Here is a 23,709-nt window from a genome sequence, read left to right as displayed (position 1 = left end):
AGGTTTACAGAAAGATTGCGAATGAAGTCCAGAGTGAGTTTCCATAAACCCCTCCTCCAACACAAAGTTCCCCCTATTATTAAATCTTGCCTTCGTGTGGTATTTTGTTGTAATTGATGAGCCGTTGTTATTACATGCTAGCTAAAGCCCAGGGTTTGCCTTAGAGTCTACTCTTCATGTTATGTTCTGTGGGGTTGGACAAATGTATAATGACATGTATCCACCATTACACCCTCATACAGAATAGTGTCACTGCCCTGTAAAACCCCCTGTGCTCTGCCTATTCACCCTCCCTCCCCGCAACTCCTGGCAACTACTAATCTTTTTGCTGTCTGTCTAGTTTTGCCTTTTCCACAATGTCGTATAACTGAGACCCTCTAGTGTGTAGCCTTTCAAGCTCTTCTTTCACTCAGCAGTGTGCATGTAAGGTTCCCCCATGCCTTTGTGGCTTCCTAGCTCCTTTCTTTTTGGCACTGAGTAACACTCCATTGTGTGCATGTACCAGACAACTGGCCTGTGTTTCTCCATTCACCTACTGAAGGGCATCTTGGCTGCTTCCAGTTTGGGGGCAGTTATGAATAAAGCTGCTATAAACATCCACATGCAGGTTTTTGTGTGGACATAAGTTGAACTTCTAGTGTTGAAAAGAAAAATGTCTAAATGCAACACAGTCGCGAGCGTTGCCTTAATATCCTGCATTATGAACATTTGGAATTTACTTCCCTTTTTTTTTGCCCCCTGCAGATTTAAAAAAAAAAATACAATGTCTAATGGTTATGAAGACCACATGGCTGAAGACTGCAGGGATGATATTGGGAGAACAAATTTGATTGTCAACTACCTCCCTCAGAACATGACCCAGGATGAGTTACGAAGTTTGTTCAGCAGTATTGGTGAAGTTGAATCTGCAAAACTTATTCGGGATAAAGTAGCAGGTAAAGAAACAAGAGCCGTTTTTGTAAAGGGGGTACGTGTGGCCGTCCTGCTAAGCACTGTCTTCTTTGCCCTGCAGTGCTCCTCAGCCAGGAAGAGCCATAGCCTTGAAATGATAGCTGTGAAGTTTCATTTTTATCTCAACTCTGTTTTGCCCCCACCCAAGTGTAAGATTGGACGTAGGTTCCCCAAAGAGAAAAATCCATCATAAGATGGAGAGTATATACAAAACACGATGGTGGGAGGGGAGGGAAAATGAGAAGACAGGAGAACAGGGACAGTCTGAGAGCTGGAAGGGGCATGGTGCCACGTGTGGAAGGGACTCTGGCCAGCGCCCTGCTCGGGGCAGGCCCAGGCAGGTCCACCCTCTCTTCCCAGGCTCACATACAAGGTCAGGCCCGCAGCAGAACACTGAGTCCCCTGTGGGCTGTCCTTCGTTAGGTTTGGGCCACCCTGACTGTCTGCTGTTGTGCTATCAACTTAACGTCTGAAACTGAGGTTGCACTCTCAGGGGGGCTGGAGCAGGGCAGCGGGTCATGGGCAGGCTGTGGGGTTGGCAGGCTGGCTCAGAGCCCCACCCTCCCACCCTGTCTTAGTGTCCCCATCCATGAAGTGGGGATGGCGGCGCCTACATCCTGATGCTGCCAGCTGCCTAAGAGATTGCACAAGGCCCGGTGCCTGGTAAGGCCCTCCCTACAGAGAGGCCTCTGTTCTGAGAACGTGGTTTCAGGGGCTCTGGAGAAAAACATGAGGAGACCAGGTGCTCCGAAGCACTTCTTCCTTTCTTTCCTCCCCAGGGAGGAACGTTTTAGGGAGCCTCCTCCTCTCTCTCTTCCCCTCTTCCCCCCTCCTCCTCTTCTTCCTCCTCTCTGCATAACTGGGCTGAGGAATGGCCGGTCCTCTCAGGAGGGCTCTGGCTGCCACTCTGGCTTGTGGGACCAGGATTCCCTACACTGAAAAATAATTTCAAAGTCAAAAGCCGTATTTATTATAGAAACCTAATATTTTATTGTATTTCAATTTACATTAAAGTAGAGTAATATTATTGAACCCCATGTACTCATCATCCTGCTTCATCGACTTTCAGCCTTTGCCAGTAACGTGAAGATGCCTGTACCCGAGATGACTCCTGTAGAGGCTGGCTGACTACTGTACAGGGAGTTGGTTCATCAGAACGGGACTTTGAACGCAAAAGTCCTTTAAGGATCCTTCCAGTTCTGAGAGTCTGCAATGTAATAAATGTCTTCAAAATAGGATCTTTAGATAATACACAAAATTGAAGTGTTGGAATGTTCTAGAAGCCACACTCTCTCTCCAGTTCCAGGAGACCATCCTGAATAAGAGAGTCCTTGTTCAGAGGGGTTTGAAATTCTCCTGCGCTGCTACTGAGTCTTTCCTTTTTCCTTTTATGTTCTGGTGGAAGGGAATTTTCAGTCCTGTTGATATTCCTGACTTCTTTGTCTCTTGGCTTGTTGTGGTTTTCAAAGGAATGTGAGCTATGTTAATAGGAACACCTAGATTTGGCAAGATCAGTCCGGAGAGAACTGGTTTTGAGAACCAGCGAAAGCAGCAAAAGCGTAATTTGGAAATTATTTCAGTACAGAAATAGTCCTTTTCTGCTCTCTGGGCAAAGTTGAGTGTAATGCACCGGGAGTTGTGGAGTCGGTGGGCCTGGGTTGGCATTTCAGCTCTGCATCTTGCTAGCAGTTCTTTAAACTGAATGAACTTGACTTTATGGAAAACTTACTGCATTCACTTTTCTCCTCCTGCCACCAGTGTGTGAAAACTAATTAGAGGCTGTTCCCGGGGCCGTGGCCTCACATCTCATTCCCTTTTGTCCTTTATTACACCGCTCTGGTGAAACCCCGGACTTGGTTATGTCTGACTGCTTTCTCCTGGCCTGTCTCAGGTGCCCACCCCAGAGAGAGTCTCGCACCCCAGCAGACAGGCACCCCGTCTGATGAAACCCCCAACCGAGTTCACAACATGGGCATCCCTGTGCCACAGCAGCCACTTCAGTGCATTTTGTCCCCTGAGGCCCCCTTTCCTCTCACATGATGACCGCTTCCTACTTCACAATGAAAATAACGGCTGGCTCACTTCTGTGCTAGATCCCTTCCCTTCTCGGCATCCCAGGAACCTCAAGTTATGCAAGTACCCACTTTGCTGGTGGGTCTTTCCAGGATCACCTGCCAGCATTCAAACACGCTCCAGCCTCTGCGCTGTTTAAGAGATGCCGGGACTCCCTCTAGCTCATGGTTTCTCCGCTTGAGCACTGTTGACGTTTGGAACTAGATAACTCTTGTGGGAGGGCCGTCCTGTACATTGCAGGCTGTTGAGCGGCATCCCTGGCCTCCACCCAGTAGATATGCCAGGGGCACCTTCTGAGTTGTGAAAACCAAAAAATGTTCCCAGATGTTGCCATGTCCCTGGGGAGCAAATCGCCCCCGACTGAGGAGCTGCTCCAGCTGATGTCCTCCCTCTCCTCCCAGTCAGAGAGCCGTCTCCTCTGTCTCTTCCTTTTGGAAGCTTCCTCTTCCCTCGGGTCCGTGAACCTGGCTTTCTCCTACCTCTGAGGCCTCCCTCCCTCTGTCTCTCTTGCGGCTCCTTCCCAGGCGCTGACCTAGGCAGTCCTCAGCTTATTCCCATGCCTCCTCTTCTTTCTAAGCCAACCCTCGGGTCAGCGGATGCACACCCACAGCTTAGCTGGACATTCAATTTGGCCACCTCTCTTTCAACCAGAAAGTTCTCTCAAGAGAACTTTCTAGGCCCTTCAGCCTCTCAGTGTTTCCCAAACTGACCTTGACTCTCCCACAAGCCGACTGCTTATTTCCCAGGGTCCCCATCTTAGCAGATGGCTCCACCGTCCACTCAGTGGCTCCAGTCAGAAGTCTAAGCATGACCTTTGACGTGTGTCCCTGACACTGGTCCTTCTGGATGCTTCCATCCTTTTTCCTCCATCACCCCTGCCACCATCCTAGACCAGGCCACGTCGTCTTCTGCCTGCCCTGTTGCTTTAGGCTCTTAACTGGCCAGCCATGCTCCCTCCAGCCCATTCTCCCAACTGCGGCAAAGGAATCTCTCTTTAACATACCAGATGTACCCTGTCACTCAGCTGCTTTTAAAGCCTTCACTTCCTGGGCCCCGTTTGCTTTAGGATGTCTTTCCTGGCCTGATCTACTCGGCGTGAGATGCTCTTTGGGTCCCCATAGCAATCAGGCAGACCTGCAACGTGGGTTTCCACACTGCACTGGGGTTGGAACTTTCTGGTCCAGTAGGTCCTTATGGTTCTCGGAGGCAAGGACCCTATTGTATTCCCAGATGTAGCCAGAGTCAGTGTTTGTTGAGTGAATGAATGAGTAGATCTAGGGATTGGGGGAGAATGCAGATCAACATAGACATTCATTCATTCAGCAAATATTTATTGAGTGCCGACCATGGGCCAAGCACCAGTGATAGGAGGAAGCAGGGACACGGTGGTGGCTGGGATGCTGAGAATGTTTGACGTGCTGGCCTCGAGATTCAGAGTGGTTCTGGCCAGCCAGGCCCCCCTGTGGGAGACGTGCATTTGTTGATGCCTGTTGCATCCACAGTCACTACCTGGCCTTACTGTGCAGCCCTGCCCTGCTCTCTGTCCTGGTGTCTAGCCCCTCCTCAGATGACATATGGCCCACGTGGGACCATGAGCCAGGCTCTACCTTGCTGCATTATGTCATGCTGGCCACTTGGTCCCCAGACTCCAGCCTACATGCTCAGCTTCTGTCTCATTGCTTTGCACCTCTGGTCACGATAAAGCCCATACCCTGGCCTGCAACTCCCAAGTCTCCTTGAGACCCTGTCCCCCTCTTCCCCAGCCACTGCACCCCCCCATTCACCCTCCTGTTGGGCTAGACTGAGCTGCTTGTCATTTCCCAGACACACCCTGCTGTCATACTCTTGTGATTTCTCCAGTACTCTTCCCGCTGCAGGGATGCCCTTCCACACCTACCCAGCTGACCACTTTTTTTCTTAATGTAAATCACCTCTGTACCTTTTAGAAAAAAATTTAACATGAGACAAACAGGAAGAAAAGTTTAAGTTACCCATAATCCCACAACTGTTAGCTTTTTGGTTCATGTCCGTCCAGACTGTTTTCTTTACATATTTATGGTTGTGAGCAGTCATGTGCTTTTACAAAAATGGGCTCGCACCTCCCAAGCTGTGTGGGGAACTTTTCTTCCTGTACCTGTGAACATTTTTCCCTGTCACTGAACATAGCTGTCTCATGGTCACAGGGGTTGCGTGGTATTCTGTTGCATGCAGGTTCTGAGTTCACAACAGGTTGTAACTGTTTTTCCATAGTTACAAGCCCGGCTGAGATAAATATCCTGGCACAAATCTTTGCTGACTGGTTATTTCTGTAGGAAGTCTTCCTAGAAATGAACCGCAGAGGGGAGAGAGTGTAGTTTCTAAAAGCTCTTGACCCTTATTGCCAGCTGGCCCTCCAGGGGTCTGCGGTTCACCCTCTGCTCGGCCCTGCCATCCCCTAGGCCAGGCTTTCTCACCTCTTAAGTGAAAAATGTCATCTGATCGTGGTGGCAGTTTGCATTTCTAGTAAAGTTCATCTCTTCTGGCTGTTTGTACTCCTCTTTTGTAAAAGGACTCTTGTCCTTTGCCCATCTTCTTTCCTTTGGGGACATTTGCTACTTCTTATTTATTGCCTAATTAATTCACTCATCCCCCCCCCCCCCAAGACCCAGTCTCCCTCCATCAGTGATGTCTTCCCTTGAGCCCCGTGGACCTTTAGAGAAAGGACTCACGTTGCAGAGGAGGGCCTCGTCCACAGGGCACTCACCTTCCTCAGCTGTGCACCCCAGGTCAGTGTGAGGAACACTAAGGGATTAAAACATTACGTCTGGCTGCACTGGTCCACGAAAGCAAGGCGAAATGCCATGGAATCGTCTCTTAGTCTTAACCCTTGTCTAAAGAGAGAGAAAGATGTTTGGCAATGCAAGAGCACTGGCCCAGGGGTCACCCAGCAGAGCGCCCCTTGTGGAGACAGCCTTGCTTTCTCCAGGGCAGCGGCTCCCGGGTGCCAGCCCTTGACCAGCCGCAGCACCTGGGGACTGGGAGAAATGCCTCTCAGGCTCCAGTCAGACCCACTGAGTCGGCCAGTCTGGGGTGTTTGAACCTTTCTGGAGGGAGGGCAATGCCGGTGCCGGGCATAGTCAGAACCAGAGCTGAGAAGCAGTGCCCTTCCTACGGTGCAGGGAATTGAGAGCTGGGGGGCGCTGGCCTCATACATCTCTAGATCAGGCCCAGGGTTTATTCATCCTCCGTCCCCATCCTTCTTTCCCTCATCTCCCGCCCCTCCGCCCTCCACCATATCTCCCATCCTGGGCTCTGGTTGCCCCCACTCCTGACCCTGGCAGGCCTCGCCCTCCTCAAGCCCCAGCAGCCTGTACAGGATCCACGCACTGACCGGGCTTGTGCCTGAGCACCACCCCCCTGCTCCCCCACCAGACCTCAGACCCCCCTCATTCAGGGCTGGTCTTCCATCGCCCCTAAAGTGGGAGGGGGCAGCAGCTGACCTGCTTTCAAGGCACTGACTGCAGCAGGCCCGCTGCCTCTAGGGGGCAGGATCATCTATAAGGGGCTTGGAAGTGTGGATCCCGACGCCTGTCCGACGTCCTGGGTCCTGGGTCCTGGGCTGAGGAGGGCCCTGGGGGGGCTGCATCGTTACCCCGCGTAGCTTGTGGCCCCTATTAGAGAAACAGTAACTTGGGAAGTGAGGGCCTTCCCCCAGGCACCTGCTCTGATCACAGCCCGTTAAGTGGGGGCTCTTCTGCATAACCACGGGGAGCCCTGCTCCTGTCGTGCACTTCCAGCGACAGTTCTCAACCTGGGCTCTGAGTTGGAATCATTGGGGAGCTTTACAAACAACCGAAACTGTCCCCACTCCTGCCTCGCTCACCCCCATTCTGATGTCATTGGTCGGGACTTGGCCTGGGCAGTGATAGTTTTTAGCAGCCGCCCTGGTGATTCTAACAAGCGGCTAGAATTGAGAGCAGTTGGTTTATAGTGAAGGAAAGGGGGGAGGTGGGCACTCAGCACTGTGTGTTAATGCTTTAGTCACCGGCCTCATCCAGTGGACGAAACCAGGGCCTCCCCTTCATTCCTCACCCGCCTTCCCTCTTGGCGCACACAGCTGCCCACCACAGAGTAGAACACTCCAACCCTCCCGGGGACCCACAGCCCCTCTCCTGTGCCGTGTCCCTCCTGTGTATCCAGTTGGTGGTCACTCCTGCCACTTCTGAACAGTTCCCCAAGAGGGAGTGGGGACACCCTGCTTGTAACCCTGGACTTCTTTGGGAAGAACTCAGGTTTGCACCTGCCTTACAACTCCCCCAGGCTTCGGCTAATGAGGCTGTTGCCGAGGGAGCTGCTTCCAGGGGGGCTCTGGATACCTGGCCAGGGCTGTGGAGGTGGGGCCCCCGGCTTCTCCCGGTGCTTCCTTCCTCCTCCCCGGGCTGGGCGGCAGGTTTGGGAAAGTGAGGGCCACCGACACTGGGTGGCGCCAGAGCCCAGCAGGCCTTCCCACTCTGGGCGTGGAAGTCGCGGAAAACAGCCTGGACACTGACAGCTGATTGTAGTCAGGTTCTCCCCACCAGCCTGTCCTGTGTGCTGCTGTGACTGTCCTCTTCCTCACCCCCCCAACGCAGTCCCCCACGGAGCCACACAGAGCGGCCGGCACCAGTGGGACGGCTCCTTGTCACTGCTTTGGTGATGGGTTCCCTAGGATGCTCTTAGTAACACAGTGTTTCTCTTTAAATAAACTTTTTTTTAAAAAGTAACATTTTGTAAATTTGTTCCCTGCAGAAAATGTACAGGTTGGCCAAGGGAGTGTAACAAATAAACCATCAATATAGATTGTAACCATTGATCTCTAACTCCCACCTTCCCAGAGGCCTTGGCTCTTAGCGTTCTCTCTCGGTCTTCTCTCTGCTCTTGTCCTTTTGAGCCCAGCCGGACATAGTCCTGTTCATCCTCCCCATCTCTCTGTCTCGCTCACTCACTGGCTCTCAGTGGCTCACCCATGTCCCTGTGTTCTCCCACACAGGACACAGCTTGGGCTATGGCTTTGTGAACTACGTGACTGCAAAGGATGCAGAGAGAGCGATAAACACGCTGAACGGCCTGCGGCTCCAGTCAAAAACCATTAAGGTAAGGAGCTGCAATCACCATCTCGTTCATTCCTGGCTGCACAGAGGTCTATGCTGAGCCCTGGCCTGGGTGAGAGACCCCCCCCCCCAACCCTTACTTCACATCACCGTCACCGCACCATTAGCACAGTTGCGCCTTAGAGGCCTGCCGCTTTTCTAGGGCATCTGGGGGGCCTCCTGTCTGCTCAGAAGAGAGGCGTTGCGTGTCAGATGTGTCGGATGGTGACCGTCCCAGGCCTTGTGCCTCTGGCTCATGTCCTCCTCAGCCCCACCAGCAACGGGAGGGTCTCCGTGAAGGACTTAGGCTGGGACATCCCTCTCCCTGGCCCCCGGTGTCCCTCGTATGTTGGCTCACAGCAGCCTCCTCCGAAGGCCTCCCCACCGGTCTCTTCTACTGGCCAAGGTGCTCCCGTCCTCTTGCAGCTCCCTACCTCATGCTGAGCGGGTGTTGGGCCTGCCCTGCCCTCCTGCTCGCGCCCGGTTGTTGCTGTGGTGGTGGCAGTGGCAGCAGCAGCATCGTCCCTCCCGCCTCCTGCCCAGGCTTCCATTCCTGTTCCATCACTGGTGTAATCCTTCTCCCACCAGTCATTGAGCATTCATTTGGCAAATGTTTATGAGTGCCTACTATATGCCACGCGGTGAACAAAACAAATTCCATACCCTTGTGGGGCTGGGCCTGTGTGTGTGTGCGCGCGTGCGTGCGCACAAACGATAAACAAAACAATGAAAGCCAGGTGTGGCAGAGATAGGCGTCCCAGGGGTGCCGTGTCCTGGGGGGGGTGGTTCCTGATGACTTGAGGAGAGTGAGGGAGCCATGCAGCACCAGCTGGGAGGGCCTTGGGCAGACCGTCATCAGCATCATTCCCAGTTCAAGGGCTGTGTGGCGGCTTCCTGGGACAAGTCAGCGAGTCCTCCAGGCCTCAGGGTGGCTTCCCCAACCTTCACGCTCCTCTCAACCTGCCACTGCTAACCACGCCCTCCTTCTCTCAGCCCGGAGCCCCACCTCCTCCCCACCCCAAGTGTCTGTCTTCAGGCTCTGCCTACCCCTGGACCAACCTTGGGTTTTCCCGACCATCGGTCCCTGCCGAGCCCTCCTGTAGAATATGCCTCCTACCCCCGCCCCACGCAGGACCCTGACCCGGCTTCCTGCAGCAGCCTCTCAGCACTGTGCCCACTGCCCCTCACCTGCAGACTGGCGAGTCAGCCCTCATTCCTGAGACACATGCCTGCCAGAGTCACCAGAGTTGTGTCCCTCGACCCGAAGCCACTGGAATGAGATCATCCTGTTGAGCCTTTGCATCTTCCAGTTCCTCACACCTAGTTCTGAGGGCTGGAAGTCCAAGATCCAGGTGTTGGCAGGTTGCGTGCCTTCGGAGGGCTGTGGGCTGTGAAGGGGGATCTGTTTCGTGCCCCTCTTCTGGCACCTGGTGGTCACTGAATCTTGGGCAATCCTCGGCTTATAGAAGCATCACCCCAGTCTCTGCCTTCATCTTCACACGGGGTTCTCCCTGAGTGCATGTCTGTGTCCAAACTTCCCTTTTTATAAGGACCTCAGTCATTGATTTGGGGCCATCTTATTCCGCTTTGGCCTCATCTTCACTAATCGCATCTATAATGATCCTGTTTCAAATGAGGTCACATTTTGAGGTACTGAGGGTTAGGACTCCAACATGTGAATTTGTGGGGGAACGTAATTCAAAAATTCCTTGTTCTTCAAAAACCTCTCACAGGAATGTTTCCTAAGAATAGGACAGTAGGGCTTCCCTGGTGGCGCAGTGGTTGAGAGTCCGCCTGCCGACGCAGGGGACACGAGTTCTTGCCCTGGTCCGGGAGGATCTCACATGCCGCGGAGTGGCTAGGCCCGTGGGCCATGGCGGCTGAGCCTGCGCTTCCGGAGCCTGTGCTCCGCAATGGGAGAGGCCACAGCAGTGAGAGGCCCACATACTGAAAAAAAAAAAAAAAAGAATAGGGCAGTAGACCAGATTGAGGCAAAGGAGCAGGTGGTGCCAGGAGCTTAGAAAAGAGGGTTCTGGGCCTAGTGTCTCAGAGCGGGTCCAGGCACACCTGCTGCGTCATCACACACCTGCCGTGAGAGGGTTCTCTAGTGCAGTCTTCTTGGATTCTGATTTGACTCTGAGCTTGACAGTGGCTGAAGAGCAAAGGAAAGCTGCAGTGGCCATCAACGTCCTTGGAGACACCTGTGCTGAAAGGAATTGAAGCGCAGTTGGCTTTGAAAGCATTGCCTCTCTGGGGCTTTATCAGGGGACAGTTGTAACTACAGTCAGTGCCAGCCTCTACACCACTCCCACGGTGCTAATCTGGGAATGTTCTTTCCCACAGTGACCTTCACCAAAAGCCAAGGGCAGACCCCAAATGCAACCTGTTCTGGACAGATCTGCAAGGGACGAGACAGGATGGTCCTGGGAGGCAACTCCCTACTGGCCCAGCCTGATCCTGGGAAAGCACAGACTAGCCTGAGTCCCGGCAGGCCTGCCTCCCTCCTTCAGCTGTCCTGCCTGAAATCGGACGCCCCTCGTTGGGGCATTTGATAAAATTGGACAGCAGACGGTTGGGGTGACCCCCTCTGGCAGGAGTCTGAGTGGGGTGTTCTGTGGGGCTGGTTGACGTAGATCCGGAAAGTGGAGGCCCAGAAGTGGGGCCAGCGTCCTTCCTGGTAGTCAAGGAGCATGACCACGCCCACCTGGGAGGCCCTGGGGAGGCCCCAGGGGCCAAAGTGGCCTCTTGGGGACAGTGCTGCCTCTGCCCCAGGTCGTGAACAAACCATCGGGTGGCCCCAAAGTGTCCCCAGAGTGCCTTAGGCCTGGCTGCAGTGCAGGGAAGCTTTCAGGCAATGCCAGCTTGTACAGTACTGCTCTGTGGAGGCCGCCAGCCCCTGACGGGACCCGGTGCCCTGGGGATCCTTCTGATCAGCATCACTTCTATTCCGCTCTCCTCTGACACTCACCTCCACGAGCCCAGCTCCTCTTCGGGTGGAGCTGGGCTCTGACCACGCCACGCTGTTTCTCCTTCCATCTGCCGTCTCCCCCGCTAGACTGCATTCTGCTTTGCAGGCAAAGGTGGCGTCTGTCTTCTCCTTTTCTGGAATGTCCCAGGTGCACCTCAAATGTTTGCGAGTCAACAAGCACATGAATGAAGGGGTGGGTGTGTGTATGTGAGTGTGTGGTCTAAGCATGTAGAGTTACACCCTTGCCCTTCCTGGCAGGCCTGAGTGTTGTGGTGAGAACACACCTGTCGTCTTGCCCTTGTGCTGCCCCCTTGGCTGGCAGGGTCCACCCAGCTGTCGCCCCAACCTGGGAGAGCGCCAGAGACCCTCTCCTTGCTACCAGCCCCACACGCACGCACCCTTTTATATAAACCACTGCACAAGCTCCTTTTAGCCTTTCTTCAGCTTTGCAGAACATAAGCCTAAAAAGCATGGGGTCATTTAATATGTGTGTACCCCCCAGCACTCGGGCCCCACTGGGCTCCCATGGCGAGCTTGCCTGTTGTCAGGTGGGTGTCATGGTCCCAGAGCACCCAGCCCGCTGTCCCCTGGGCTCCTCACAGGCAGGACCAGGTCCCCTTTCCAGCCCTGCTCATTGTCCAGAGAGGCCTGAGGCCACGGTAGGAGCACAGGCAGCCGGGGTTGGCTCCCTGCCCTGCCCCCGAACAGCCATGGACCCTCAGACTCTCGACTGTGAAACAAGGATAATGTCTTGTCATCAGGGTGTGTGAGGGCCCTTGCCTGGCCCATGGGGAGCTGCCAGCACGGGCTGCTGCAGGTGACCGCCTTCCATAGGGTTGGCTTTTTCTCACCTGAAAATTTAACACCCTCCCTCGATGCTTTGGCCACACATCTGCCCTAATGCCAGTGAGCGGTTTTGTTTTCAAGGTGTCGTACGCTCGCCCGAGCTCAGAGGTCATCAAAGATGCCAACTTGTACATCAGCGGACTTCCGAGGAACATGACCCAGAAGGATGTGGAGGACATGTTCTCTCGGTTCGGGCGGATCATCAACTCCCGGGTCCTCGTGGATCAGACCACAGGTACGGTGGGTGGCCCAGGATACGGCGAGGTTTTCCTCCAGGCAGGGGCTGGGTCTCCTAGGGAAGACAGATCGCTGTCATTAGTTATTCCACCAATGAGGACAGAATCAAAATGAGAAGACGTTGGCTTTTGTTTAATGAGGCTGGGGAGGTTAAGTGGCATAAAAGCAGCCCTGACATAAAAGCCTGTTATGGTGAAAACACCAAGAGATTCTGGCACTTTCTACAGGCACCCACACGTCCTAGCCTGGACTACGAATGTTGCCGTTCTTACTGCAGGCAGTGGTGTGCTGCGTGAGACAGTCTTTAGCTGAGGTCCAGAGTCCCCACCTTTCATTACCCCAGAGCTCCAAGGGTGACTGTTTCTGAGGAGCTCTTCTTCAGTCTTCATGACTTGGATGCCGCTCCCACCTCGGGTAGCACATTCAAAGCTCAGAGCTCAAAGGCAGTGACTTCCTCTCTCAGGCAGTCCTGGCCACTTTGCCAGCCACTCTCGGGTCGTCTCAGTTCAGGACACGAGCAGCTAGGGCGATGGGCTTTGCATAAGGCACCGCCAAGCTGAGCCCTGCGTACCCCGGAAGCAGCCCCTCACTGCGGCCACCTGCCCCACTGGGGTCGGGCCGGCCCCGCCCAGCCCTGTGTGTGGCTCCATCTGGGGAGCAGCGAACTCAGGCCGCCCTGCTTTAGGTCCCTTCATCTCTGTTCTCAGCAGGAGTGGGAATTTACTGACCAACTAGCAAAAAAGATTACTGCTCAGGGAGCTCAGCGAAGCCAGTGGAATTGTCTGCGGTTGGTTTTTATGTTCTTCCAGCACAGAGCGTGCTCACCACCCCCTTGGCTGAGGTAGTCAGACACACACTGGGTGGTCGGGCCAGAGCAGTCGTGGCTCTGAGGTGACCTCCCCCGGGAGGCTGCAGGGCCACACACAGAGCAGGTGGGCAGGGTATCCTGGCCCATGACAGATGGGGGTGGAGGTGCATGCGTGTTTTCCCACATCCCCCCTAAGCTGTGTGCTCTGGGGCCCACAGTCTTGTCACCTGCACTCCCTTGTCCTGTCCCAGCTGTGGAAGCTCGTTTTGGCATGGGCTGGCCCTACCTGCTGCCCAGGCTGCAGTCCTGGGCTGGGGCCCGGCCTGGAGACGAGTGGACAGCTCGAGTCTCCCAGGGGCCTGAGGAGGAGAAGGGGCTTCTGGACCGCAGGCTCTGCTGGAGGGACATAGACTCCACCCACCTGGCCTCCTTCTTTCTGCCCCTCGGCTCTAGGCCGGGGGATGGGCGTGAGGTAAAGATGCCGTGTACTTGGTGTAAACCCCTGTTCTGTGCCAGAAGAGCTTCCCGTGGTCCCTAAAGTTCCCCTTACTTATCTTCAAATGCCAGTTGAGAGAGTGATCCCGTCGGCTGGTCAGCACATGTATTTATCCCCAGCCCCACCTGCACAGAAGTGCCTGAGTGGGCCACCTGGAGACCTGGCAGAGATGACGGTGCTGGCCCGTATTCTGCCTCCGTGGCCCTGCTTTTCCTGATCCTGTACGGACTGCTGTGCCTCTGCTCGTCTCTGTCCAGCCCAGCACCGCTGAGCAGGGCCCAGCTCTCAAGTTGGAGTCCACCCACCTCGAGAACGCACCCCCTGCCACATAGCTTTTGTCTGCATCATCCTGAGGGAGGTCTCTCCTGCAGACAGTTCCCTCACCCCTTTGCTGGGACTTTGCCTCCTTTCCCTCTGCAAAGCTGGTGTCTCCTAGAGTTTGGGGGCACCTCAGGGTTGTGCCCTCAGGCCTCCCCACCAGCTTCTGCCACTTAGGCGAGGGGACAGGGTCCCTACCCCACACCTCTGTCTGTGTTCAGGAGCTTTGTGAGAGGGCGGGGGGATGGAAGCCGCGAGGGAGCCCCCGGGGCTCCTCCCTCTCCACAGCCCTCCCCTAGGCTGCGTGTCGAATTGGAGAGTAGAAAGGTGAGCCCCCGGGACTGTGGGCTCCCCTTCCTTCCCTCTGCTCCGGAGGAGGCCACCATGCAGGGCTCCTCTGCTGGGACCCCATGGAGCCCCGGCGGCTGGGGCAGAGAATAGCGGGGCAAGCAAGTTTGTGTGTCAAGTTTCCTTCGTATGACTTGCTTTTTAAAGAAACAGAAGCTCTCTTAAAAAACCTTAATCTCCTGAGCTGACAGAACTTTTTCAGAGAATGTCTTTGCTTCCTTATACATTTTAATTGTGAACTTCATAGTTGACTCATCTGGAGATCGTACCATTTATTGGTCTCTGCTCTTAATCCTAAAAACGCTATAGGAAAAAAAAATCCAGTCATCTTCAAAAAGTGTACATTCATCCAATCATTGAGTGAGTTTATATTCCCTCAGTTTAAGTAACATTCTCTCTCTTTCTCAGGTTTTCTTCATTTCACTCGGGCAGTTTTCATTTGATAGTCATTTTGCAAAACCAAACAGGGAAACCACACTTGCGCGTACACACTGTCTGCTTGATTGCAAGATCTTTATAAATAGAGTGGAACCGTATCCTGCAGACAGCTTTCTGTAGCAGCCAGCCAACCACAGCTTCCAGTGGGATTTGCCTGCAGTTAGATTTCGTTCGGGTTCCCATCTGTCTAAGCTGTCGTTCGTGCCGTTTAAGAGTAAATAAAAACAGTGTATGCCAAGTACATGTTTTCAGGTGTTCCTTCTGAACCGAAATTTTAAAGTGGGCTCAGGCTCTAGAATTTTCCTGGCACACGTGTGAATTGCTGGGTCTGATCTCACTAATTCAGTGAGCATCTCTGGCTGTGTCAATTTTAAATTTATACTTAAATAGTGATGGAACCAATGCAGGGGCAGCCCTGAGGCCATGAGGAGCCGCTGTGCTGGGGGCGCCCAAGAAGGGAGAGTTTCCCAGTTGGAGAGTTGGGGTGTGTGCTTTAGGACTTGGCGGAGGGCATCCACAGGACGCTCCTGTTGTAAAGAAAGAGCCCCTGCCCGAGGGCCCCTGACTACTGTCTGCTTGTTCACAGGGGGCCCACGGTGTTGCATCCAAGTCAGGACAGAGCTTGGGATTCTAGGCCCCAAGGGGACGACCGCGCCTTGCAGTGACACTTGTCATCTCCGCACCAGCCTGGTGTGCCCGAATCTCCCAGGCCCCTCCGCGGCCTTGGGGCCAGCTGGGGATACCCACACCTTGTTGCCCATCGTGGGGACGATGGGTGGGACCCTGCGGGAGATGGCGAGGAAAGGTGCCGGGATGTGGGAGCTGACTGGGGGACGTTCCTCACGCTCACTTAGCCGGTGGCCTGAGGCCCTGGGCTCTTCTGCTCTGATGGTCATCACTCACCACATGCTAAAGGCCTTTGTCTAGAGGAGAAATTGTGTCTTACGGCTGTCTGCCTCAGCCTCCCCTACCAGGGCACACAGTGCCTCCAGCCCAGGCCCATCACCCCCAGGCTGGCCCTGGCCATCACCAGTACACTTCGACCTTCACTCTTGACCCCTGTTTCTTCTCCCCAGGAGAAGGAGCCAGTTCTCTTCCGCGGCTCCACATTCCCTCACCTCAGCCCCACTCCATTCCTCGAGTTCTTCAAGGGGCTAGAGGGTGACTGAGCCCCTCCCATCTGGTTTGTTCAGGTCCCACACTTGTGCCAGACTACGCTGACCCTGCCTTCAGCAGTTGGGCCTGGGACTCAGGTAGCCTGGCCCCGGGCCATGTCCTTGCTCTGTCGAGGGTGGGGTTACAGCAGGCCCAGGACTTGCCTTTGGTGGCTCAGTCCACGTGGCAAGAGAAGGTGTTCTCCCAAGGCAGCTTGAGGCGGCGGTGAACGGGCGCAAGACGGGGACTCTTCAGCTGCTGGGGAGTCTGTGGGTGGGTGTGTCAGCACCATTGTCGGCAGTTTTCTGGGAAAAGAATGCGTGGCCTCACTTGATTCTGAGGGCAATTTGCGGCCCACAGGAGGTCCAGTGACCTTACAGTGGAATATCCAAGAGGTGAGTGAGGTGTTGGTGGCAGGAAAGAGTCATCAGGGTTCAGCTTGGTTACTAGGATTCTACGCCCTTGAGGGATGCAGGAGGCTGAGCCAGGCACCGAGCAAACAGGGATTCAGTCAGGCCGGCCCAGGAGGCGACATGCTGCAAAGGCCCAGCTGGGGTATGTGGCCAGATGGCCGGGAGGGCCATGGGAGGGAGCTCCCGGAGCCCAGGGACAATTCCTTGTCACCCCCCTACCCCTCAGCACACCGTGCACCCACACTGCGGTGGGCACCTGGCATCGCAATGGTGATGGAGGACATAATCTCTTCTAATGTGGCTTCTTTTAAGAAAGAGGTCTGGGGTGTCTTATTTGAGACTCCTTTCACCAAAGTATCTTTTGGCACTGAGGCTGTGGAGTCGTTGCTTCAACTCAGAAGAAAGTCTGAAACCTTAATCTTTTATTAGTTGTTGTTTGTTTTTTTTAATTTGTTCATGTTTCCATATTTAGGTTTAATTTTTGTTTATCTCATTAACCAAGCATCCAGTTTTGAACCACAGTAGCCTGACTGACTTGACTTTTGCTTTTCAGTTTTAAAAATCCTTGCAGTTTTTCCCCTAACTCCATTTTTGTTGGTTTGTTAAAAAGGTTTGTCCAGAGGGGTTGCGTTTATCCGGTTTGACAAACGGTCGGAAGCAGAAGAGGCAATTACCAGTTTCAATGGTCATAAACCCCCAGGTTCCTCCGAGCCCATTACAGTGAAGTTTGCAGCCAATCCCAACCAGAACAAAAACGTGGCGCTGCTCTCCCAGCTGTACCACTCGCCAGCTAGGCGGTTCGGAGGCCCCGTTCATCACCAGGCGCAGAGATTCAGGTGGGTCAGGAGGACGCGCTCTTCCCACCACGGCCACTCGGGCCCCTTCTGGCTGCGCGGAGCCCTGCTGGTTGGGTGACTATGTGCAGTGGAAACTTCTGGGCTGATCACATCAGAAAGTCGCGCTCATGGCCATTTCATGTCTCCGTGTCCCCCACCTGCATCAGAAAGGTATCTGTATGGAAGCTGTTTATTTCCATCCAAGTGTAGTCTTTAACTAGAATGAAAAAGGTAGTGCAGCTCCAACCAGCTCCCAGGAGAGTGAGTGCATAGCGCTGCAGCCCACAGTTTCTAGTGATATGTGAGTAGACCTATGAGTTTAAAAGATCATCCCGTATCTGGGAGAGAAAAGATGCAGCTTTAGGGGTGCTTAGGCAAGAGCCGTTCTTCCAGAGTTTTAAACAGGTTTTAGACATTTGATCAGCAGCCCTAAAGCAAACCTTTCTCATACACCTACCTTGTGGAGTCATTTGGTGTCGAAATATTATTATATGCCTTCTGTTTAAAAGCCGCATCCTAGAGGTGAACTGTTTTCCCACCTTCCTTAGTCTTTCCATATAAAATGATTCTAGTCGCCAGGATCTAGCAGAACAGAGACAAGCAGAGTCAGTAACTTGGACTCTGAAATCAGGTGTGTTACTGCCTCGCGAACAGCTGAGATCCCACTTCTCCCAGTTTTGAGAAGTGGCATGAGGGCTAATCTCAGGTATGTTAAGGATTTCTCTCTGCGACTTTTCAGGGTGCCCGTCTTTGTTTTAAGCAGTGAGGTTGGGTAACACCCCGCTCATTTCCACAGATGCTGTTTTTCAAGGTCTTATTTTCACAGTACAGTAATCCAGTGTTCTCAACTCAGCTCAGGTTCCAAAGCTGGCCTTCCTTTGTTGGCTCTTTTGGTTTAAAGGCAAAGCAGGGGAAGCGTCTTTGGACAGAAGTGAGCTAAATCCAGTTTTGAACGTCAGCACGGTCGGCCTCACTGGTGATCAGGTGGGATGTATAGATAGCCAAGTTCAGTGAGTTACCCAGGAACTCTGGAAAACCAGGAAGCTTGGAGGAGAAGAGAAAGGAGAAATGGGAGGTGCAGAAGGGGCCAGGCAGGAGAGGGACCGTGACCTCCAGAGATGGACGGAAGGAAGGGGCGGGCGGGAAGGTTCGCCACCAGAAGGCCAACTAAGATAAGAAGGAGAAGAAAGAAGACCCAGAAGAGGAGAGGGTTTGCAGTCCGTTCTTATCACGTTGGGAAAAGTCCCCAAGTCAAGGAAGAGTCAGTTCTCCTCTTGTACCATCAGAGGAAAGAATGGGGGTGGGTTTCATGACAGTTGAGATGAAACACATCAGCTCCAACTAGCAGGAGAAAACTCACAAGAATGAATGAGAATCATGTCAATAAAAGACAGTAAACTATTACCTCCGATTATTTTCAGTATAACATCTATCTCAAGATGTAGTTAACTGTGATAACGGGTCCGCCGTGTCCTACAAAACTTGGAGAAAAGGAGGTCCTTCTAAAAGTCAGAATGTCTTTCCATTTCTCACTGAGAAGCAGCTCATACAGATACTTGGGTGCCTTTTCCCACCCCCATTTCAGTGATACTGTGGTCTCACCACTAACAAGCCTCCTGAGTCATCTAACCAATTCAGACATTTGGTACGGGCTGTTTAAAATTATTCTCGCAAATTCAAAACCATGGCCCACAGTGTGCCTTGATTCTTCTGTACCTGCATCAGCGATCACCGTTGTGTCAGTGGTCTGCACCTCGAGGGCTGGCCACTCTTCTCCCATGTGTGCTGAGTGCGTGAATCTGTTTAGTGACACTTGAAGGCACCCCCACTCACCCCTGGATCAGACCCACAACTCGAACCTGATTTTATTTTGGAGCAGGTAATACTTCGCCAGTTGCATTGTGTGGCTTCAGAGATGCTGTATCGTGCTCAAATATTCTTAAATTGATCCTCCAACAGTTACTTTTGAGCTTGTGAAACATCTGAAGGGCCACGTGGCTTCAGTACCAATCTTGTCATCTCCCTTAATCCTATTGCCCACGGCTTGCAGAAGGCTTATTTCTGATGGGACTAAAAGTGGTGCTTTAGAAAGGGGCTCCACAGTTTTGGCAAAGCTCGGTGGACTTACAGTCACAGCCCTGGCCCTTCTGGGCTGTTAAGAGCCAGCAGCGGAAGGGTGTCCGGAGCTGTGCCCTGCCGGCAGTGGCCCTTCAGGGAGTGTGCTATATGTAGGCACCGCTCGGACGTGAACCCTCGGAGAGTGAGGGTGCTGATGTGGGTGGGGATGGGGTATGAAATTCAGAGAAAGAAAAGAAAAAAATTCAGCCCTCTCCCCACCCCCACCCCCACCATACCCCCGCAAACACACATACAGACACAGACACAGGATGAGGAATGGTTTCCTCCAGGGAGAGCTGGGGGTGTAACAGCACCTCGGAGGATGTGGAGAAGCTTCCATCACTTAAAATGTGGGAAGTACGGGTGTGACTGAACAGGACCACCCCACCAAGGTGGGAGGGGTGGAGGGAGCGGCTGGTCAGAGGCCACTAGAGGCCATTGCTCTGAGGCCTGACCCCCTGCAGGCAGCAAACGTCTCTCCTCAGAGTCGACTCCGTACAGAGCAGGGAGCCCATGCCCTCCCTCTGCCCCCATATTGAGTTCCTCTCAGTTGAAAAGTCCTGATTTTGACTGAGTGGGGTGTGTCAGCCCGAGCGCCTCACGTGGGCTGCGTGCAGCTCGCTGGCCCGCACTGACCTTGACCTGAATGCTGTGCTCTCTGTTTGCTAGGTTCTCCCCTATGGGTGTAGATCACATGAGTGGGCTTTCTGGTGTCAATGTCCCAGGCAACGCTTCTTCGGGCTGGTGCATCTTCATCTACAACCTTGGTCAAGATGCCGATGAGGGAATCCTCTGGCAGATGTTTGGCCCCTTTGGTGCAGTTACCAATGTGAAAGTGATTCGCGACTTCAACACCAACAAGTGCAAAGGCTTTGGTTTTGTGACCATGACAAACTATGAAGAAGCCGCGATGGCCATAGCAAGTCTGAACGGCTACCGCCTGGGGGACAAAATCTTACAGGTTTCCTTCAAAACCAACAAGTCCCACAAATAACTCGCTCATGCTTTTTTTTGTACGGAATAGATAATTAAGAGTGAAGAAGTTGAAACTTTTTTGTTAGTGTACAACTCATTTTGCGCCAATTTTCACAAGTGTTTGTCTTAGTCTAAATGAGAAGTGAAAAGGTTTTTATACTCTGGGATGCAACCGACATGTTCAAATGTTTGAAATCCCACAATGTTAGACCAATTTTAAGTTTCTTAAGTTATTTCCTTTAAAATATATATTAAACAGAAATCTAAGTAGACTGCATTGACTAACCAGTCCTTCGGGATGGTGGTGAAACTGAAGCATGCTTTAACTTCTGAGACTGTCTAACACGCGTTTCATTCGATGTCTCCACAAACTGGATAGAAACAAACAAACAAAAAGAAATGACCTTTTAGTTTTAGTTTTTAAACTAAAGATGTTAGACAGATGCCTTGTGTGCGTTTCTCAACCGCTTCAACATTTTAAGCGATTTCTGCTTTGGTTGACAGGAAATTGCTTTCCCAAGCAGGTCCCATTGCCACCTCCTGCTCACTCAGCCGATTGGCCCCGGCAGTGGCAGCGGGCCCATCTGCCGTGGGCCGCAAGCGGGGAGGGGGGCCACACACCAGGCCGGGCCAGGCTCTGCCGAGGACACGAGTGGGTTTCCTAAGCCCAGGCGCCAATGGGAACGGACCAAAGAGTTTCAGGGAAACTCCAGTATATTCCAGAGTCAGATCTCAGCTCCAGGCACGCCTGAAGACGTGTTGCTCCTCTGACATCCCGATTCCTGTCCACACATTGCATGCATGGTGCCTCCACACATCAGATACTGTTGTTCACAATCATCTCTCCAGTTTTCAAGAGCATTGAACATGGCCCCAGTGCGTAAAATAGCTCTATTTTTTAATGACACAGAAACATTTGAGCATTGTATTTCTCGCATCCCTTCTCGTGAGCGCTAGGCTTTTTTCTATTTTAGTCGGATTTTGTTTTGAAACTTTGCTTTCCTATGAACACTCAGCAGAAAAGTACTTACTTCCTGCCAGTTACCTATTAACAAAAAAAAAAAAAGAAAAAAGAAAAAAAAGAAAAAAAACCCTTTGATTTGTAGTTTTAAAGATTAACCTTCAAAGTTCTCTTCATAACTGCCTTGACATTTTGGGTTGTTCTGTTCTGTTAATTTTCTTTTGCTTTTTTGTGTTTTTCGTTTGTTTTTACTTTTGCATTTAAGACCATTAAATTTGATTTTGTTTTGCTCGAATTTTGTTTTGTTTTTTATTTTACCTTTTCTTTCTTTTTGGCTAGGTAAGGTACAGACAGCCCAGCATTCAGGGAGGATTTATAAGATCTTAAGAAACAAACATACTTGCCTCAAGACAAAGCATTTACAAATCTGTGACGTTAGGATTGTGCCATCACAGATGGTGTTTTTTTTAAATGGGGAGCCGGCAGGGAGAGTCTAAGAGAGGGCCTGAGAAGTAAATAGGCAGGGCCCGATCTCCGGGCAACTCCTCAGGAGCGTGATCTGATTTTTATAAATAACCAGTGTGCAAGAGAATCAAAAACACAATAACTTAGTACCAGCAGTTTTTAACCTTGACACGAGACTAAAACATGTAACAGTAAGCTGCTTTTTAGTTATTGATGTCATGAAATTGCGACATTATTTATTTATCTATCTATCTATCTATCTATCTATCTATCTATCTATTTATTTAAGTGGAAGACATTGGGCAGTAGGCACAGCGTTCTCCAGAGCGGGTCTGTGTTCTGAGCAACCCCTGGACCGTTTGAGGCTGCCCGTCCCCCCCCCCCCCGCCCCCACTGCTTCCCTCATACTTCACTGAGGGGCTGCCAGCTGCTTGCGTGATCCTCCTGAATTTCCCATGTTGCCCTCTTCTTCTCCCACAAAGGGCCAAGTTCATACCTTGAAGCCTTGTCTTATAAAGTGGCCAAGTGCCATGGAGGGCCTCCTCTGCAGCAGAGTTTTCCAGATTCTAAGTCAAAGCTAGCTTGCGTGCCTCTTCCTGGAACCAAGGCCCGTTTGCCCAGATTTGATGCAAAGAGGGTCCCCGCTGCATGTGCCCCAGAGCGCTCTGCACCCCGGGACTGGGATGTTTTCCTGGAAAAATATGCCGTGTAGGTTGTGCTAGCCTCGGGCCAACATCTCAGTGAAGATGAGCTTCCCAGTCCTGAGAGTGACCCTTGAGTCTCCTCGCTGACACACCATCCTGCCAGCCTGCACTAGTGTTCCATTTCCTACGAGAATTCTGTCAGAGGCCTAAACTGCGAAGTGACGGGCTCACAGCCAGCACCGCAGCTGATTTCCTCCCCTCTGTTTTATTGGAACCACACTGATTATCCTGGTGCTGGCACAGACGAACAGGAAACGTGAAGCGCATACGGACCTTTGAGAGTTGCCTGAAGTTTCTCAGTAAAATTCTCGTTTTACGTGGTCCCCACTCTTTGAACATCCTTCTGGCTGAAAACCCCAATGTGCTTCTTCGGGAGTTTTAATCTGTGAGCGTGCGGGAGGATTTTGCCTTTGACATGTTTTACTCCTGAAGAGTAATTGTCACTCCCATGGAAGTGCCAGGCGCTGGCCCTGTGTCCAAAAAGTTCATTACATCTTCTCTCTAGGCCTGTTTGCAAAAGGAAGATGCCATTTTTTTTAAAGTTACAATCCAAAAGAAACTGTGTTAAAAAAAAAACGTTGTGTTTTTTTTTTTTTTACATAGATCTATCTTATTTGTATTTCGTAAAATGAGTGCTCTCCTTTTATTTGGGAATTTTGATGAAAAAGTTAAGAGTAGATGATGTTAATTTATTGAAACTTTGGTTTGGTACATAAATACCAAAGAATTCTCTTTTGATTGAATCGATTGAATTCTCTTTTGGCCTATGTAACTTCCCCTCAGAGTTGTTCGCTAAGCAGCTCCAGATTTGTGAACCTGGTTCCAGTTGAGTTATCCATTGTTTATTACCCTGTGGCGCTGCCTTTCTTTTTAGCTTTTCGATGTGATATGGCAAGCTGTGGTTTTCTGCACTGGCTGTGCCTCTGGTCACGCGTCCTGTGACTGTGATCCCCCGGCCACCACGGCCACCCTCTTGCCAGAATAACGGAGGAGCTGGGCTCAGCCCGTGGGCAGGTGGCGCCGGGTGGGTTTCACCTTCTTTGTCCCCCGAAGGGTGAGTCTTTCCCTTGCCAAGGGCAGCTGCCTTAACCTCCGAGAGTCTGCACTTGGTGTTAGTGCTGGAAACCCAGGGTCTGAACCGCGCTGCTTAGGGAGTCGGCCCTTCGGGAGCTGGCAGCTCGAGGGGAGCCCTGCCGGGTCAGGCAGACAGATGAATCCCAAGACACTCACTGGCAATAACTTATCGCTGGTTTGCCTCCAGACTAGGGCCATGGACTGACCCCAGTCGCTGTTGGCCTTGAAAATCAGAGTTCACGTCTCCCAGCTGCCCCATTTCCCATCCGATTCAGCCTCACCGGACTTCTCTGTGCTTTCCGCACCCATCCTGGGTTGGATCACAGAGAGTGAGAATAAGCTGCTGGGGGCCTCTCTTCCCCATAACCCCCAAACCCTCCATCTGAAATCCTTCCCATCTTCCCAGGACCCGTGGTA

At 52.3% G+C, this 23,709-nt stretch overlaps 1 protein-coding gene across 1 annotated transcript; it reads left to right on the top strand.

Annotated features, from left to right (window-relative positions):
• The first annotated feature begins 739 nt into the window (after positions 1-739).
• On the top strand, positions 740-21,736 carry ELAVL1 (ELAV like RNA binding protein 1). The gene is made up of 5 exons (XM_082836024.1): positions 740-935; positions 8,033-8,136; positions 12,028-12,181; positions 16,770-16,995; positions 19,783-21,736. The coding sequence occupies exons 1-5, from the start codon at positions 764-766 to the stop codon at positions 20,105-20,107; spliced, it is 981 nt and encodes a 326-aa protein (XP_082692150.1). The 5' UTR covers positions 740-763; the 3' UTR covers positions 20,108-21,736.
• The last annotated feature ends 1,973 nt before the right edge of the window (positions 21,737-23,709 follow it).

The sequence above is a fragment of the Leucopleurus acutus genome (genome assembly GCF_964270905.1).
Source record: "Leucopleurus acutus genome assembly, chromosome: 3".
NCBI lineage: Eukaryota > Metazoa > Chordata > Mammalia > Artiodactyla > Delphinidae > Leucopleurus > Leucopleurus acutus.
This window is presented reverse-complemented; position numbering and strand designations above follow the sequence as displayed.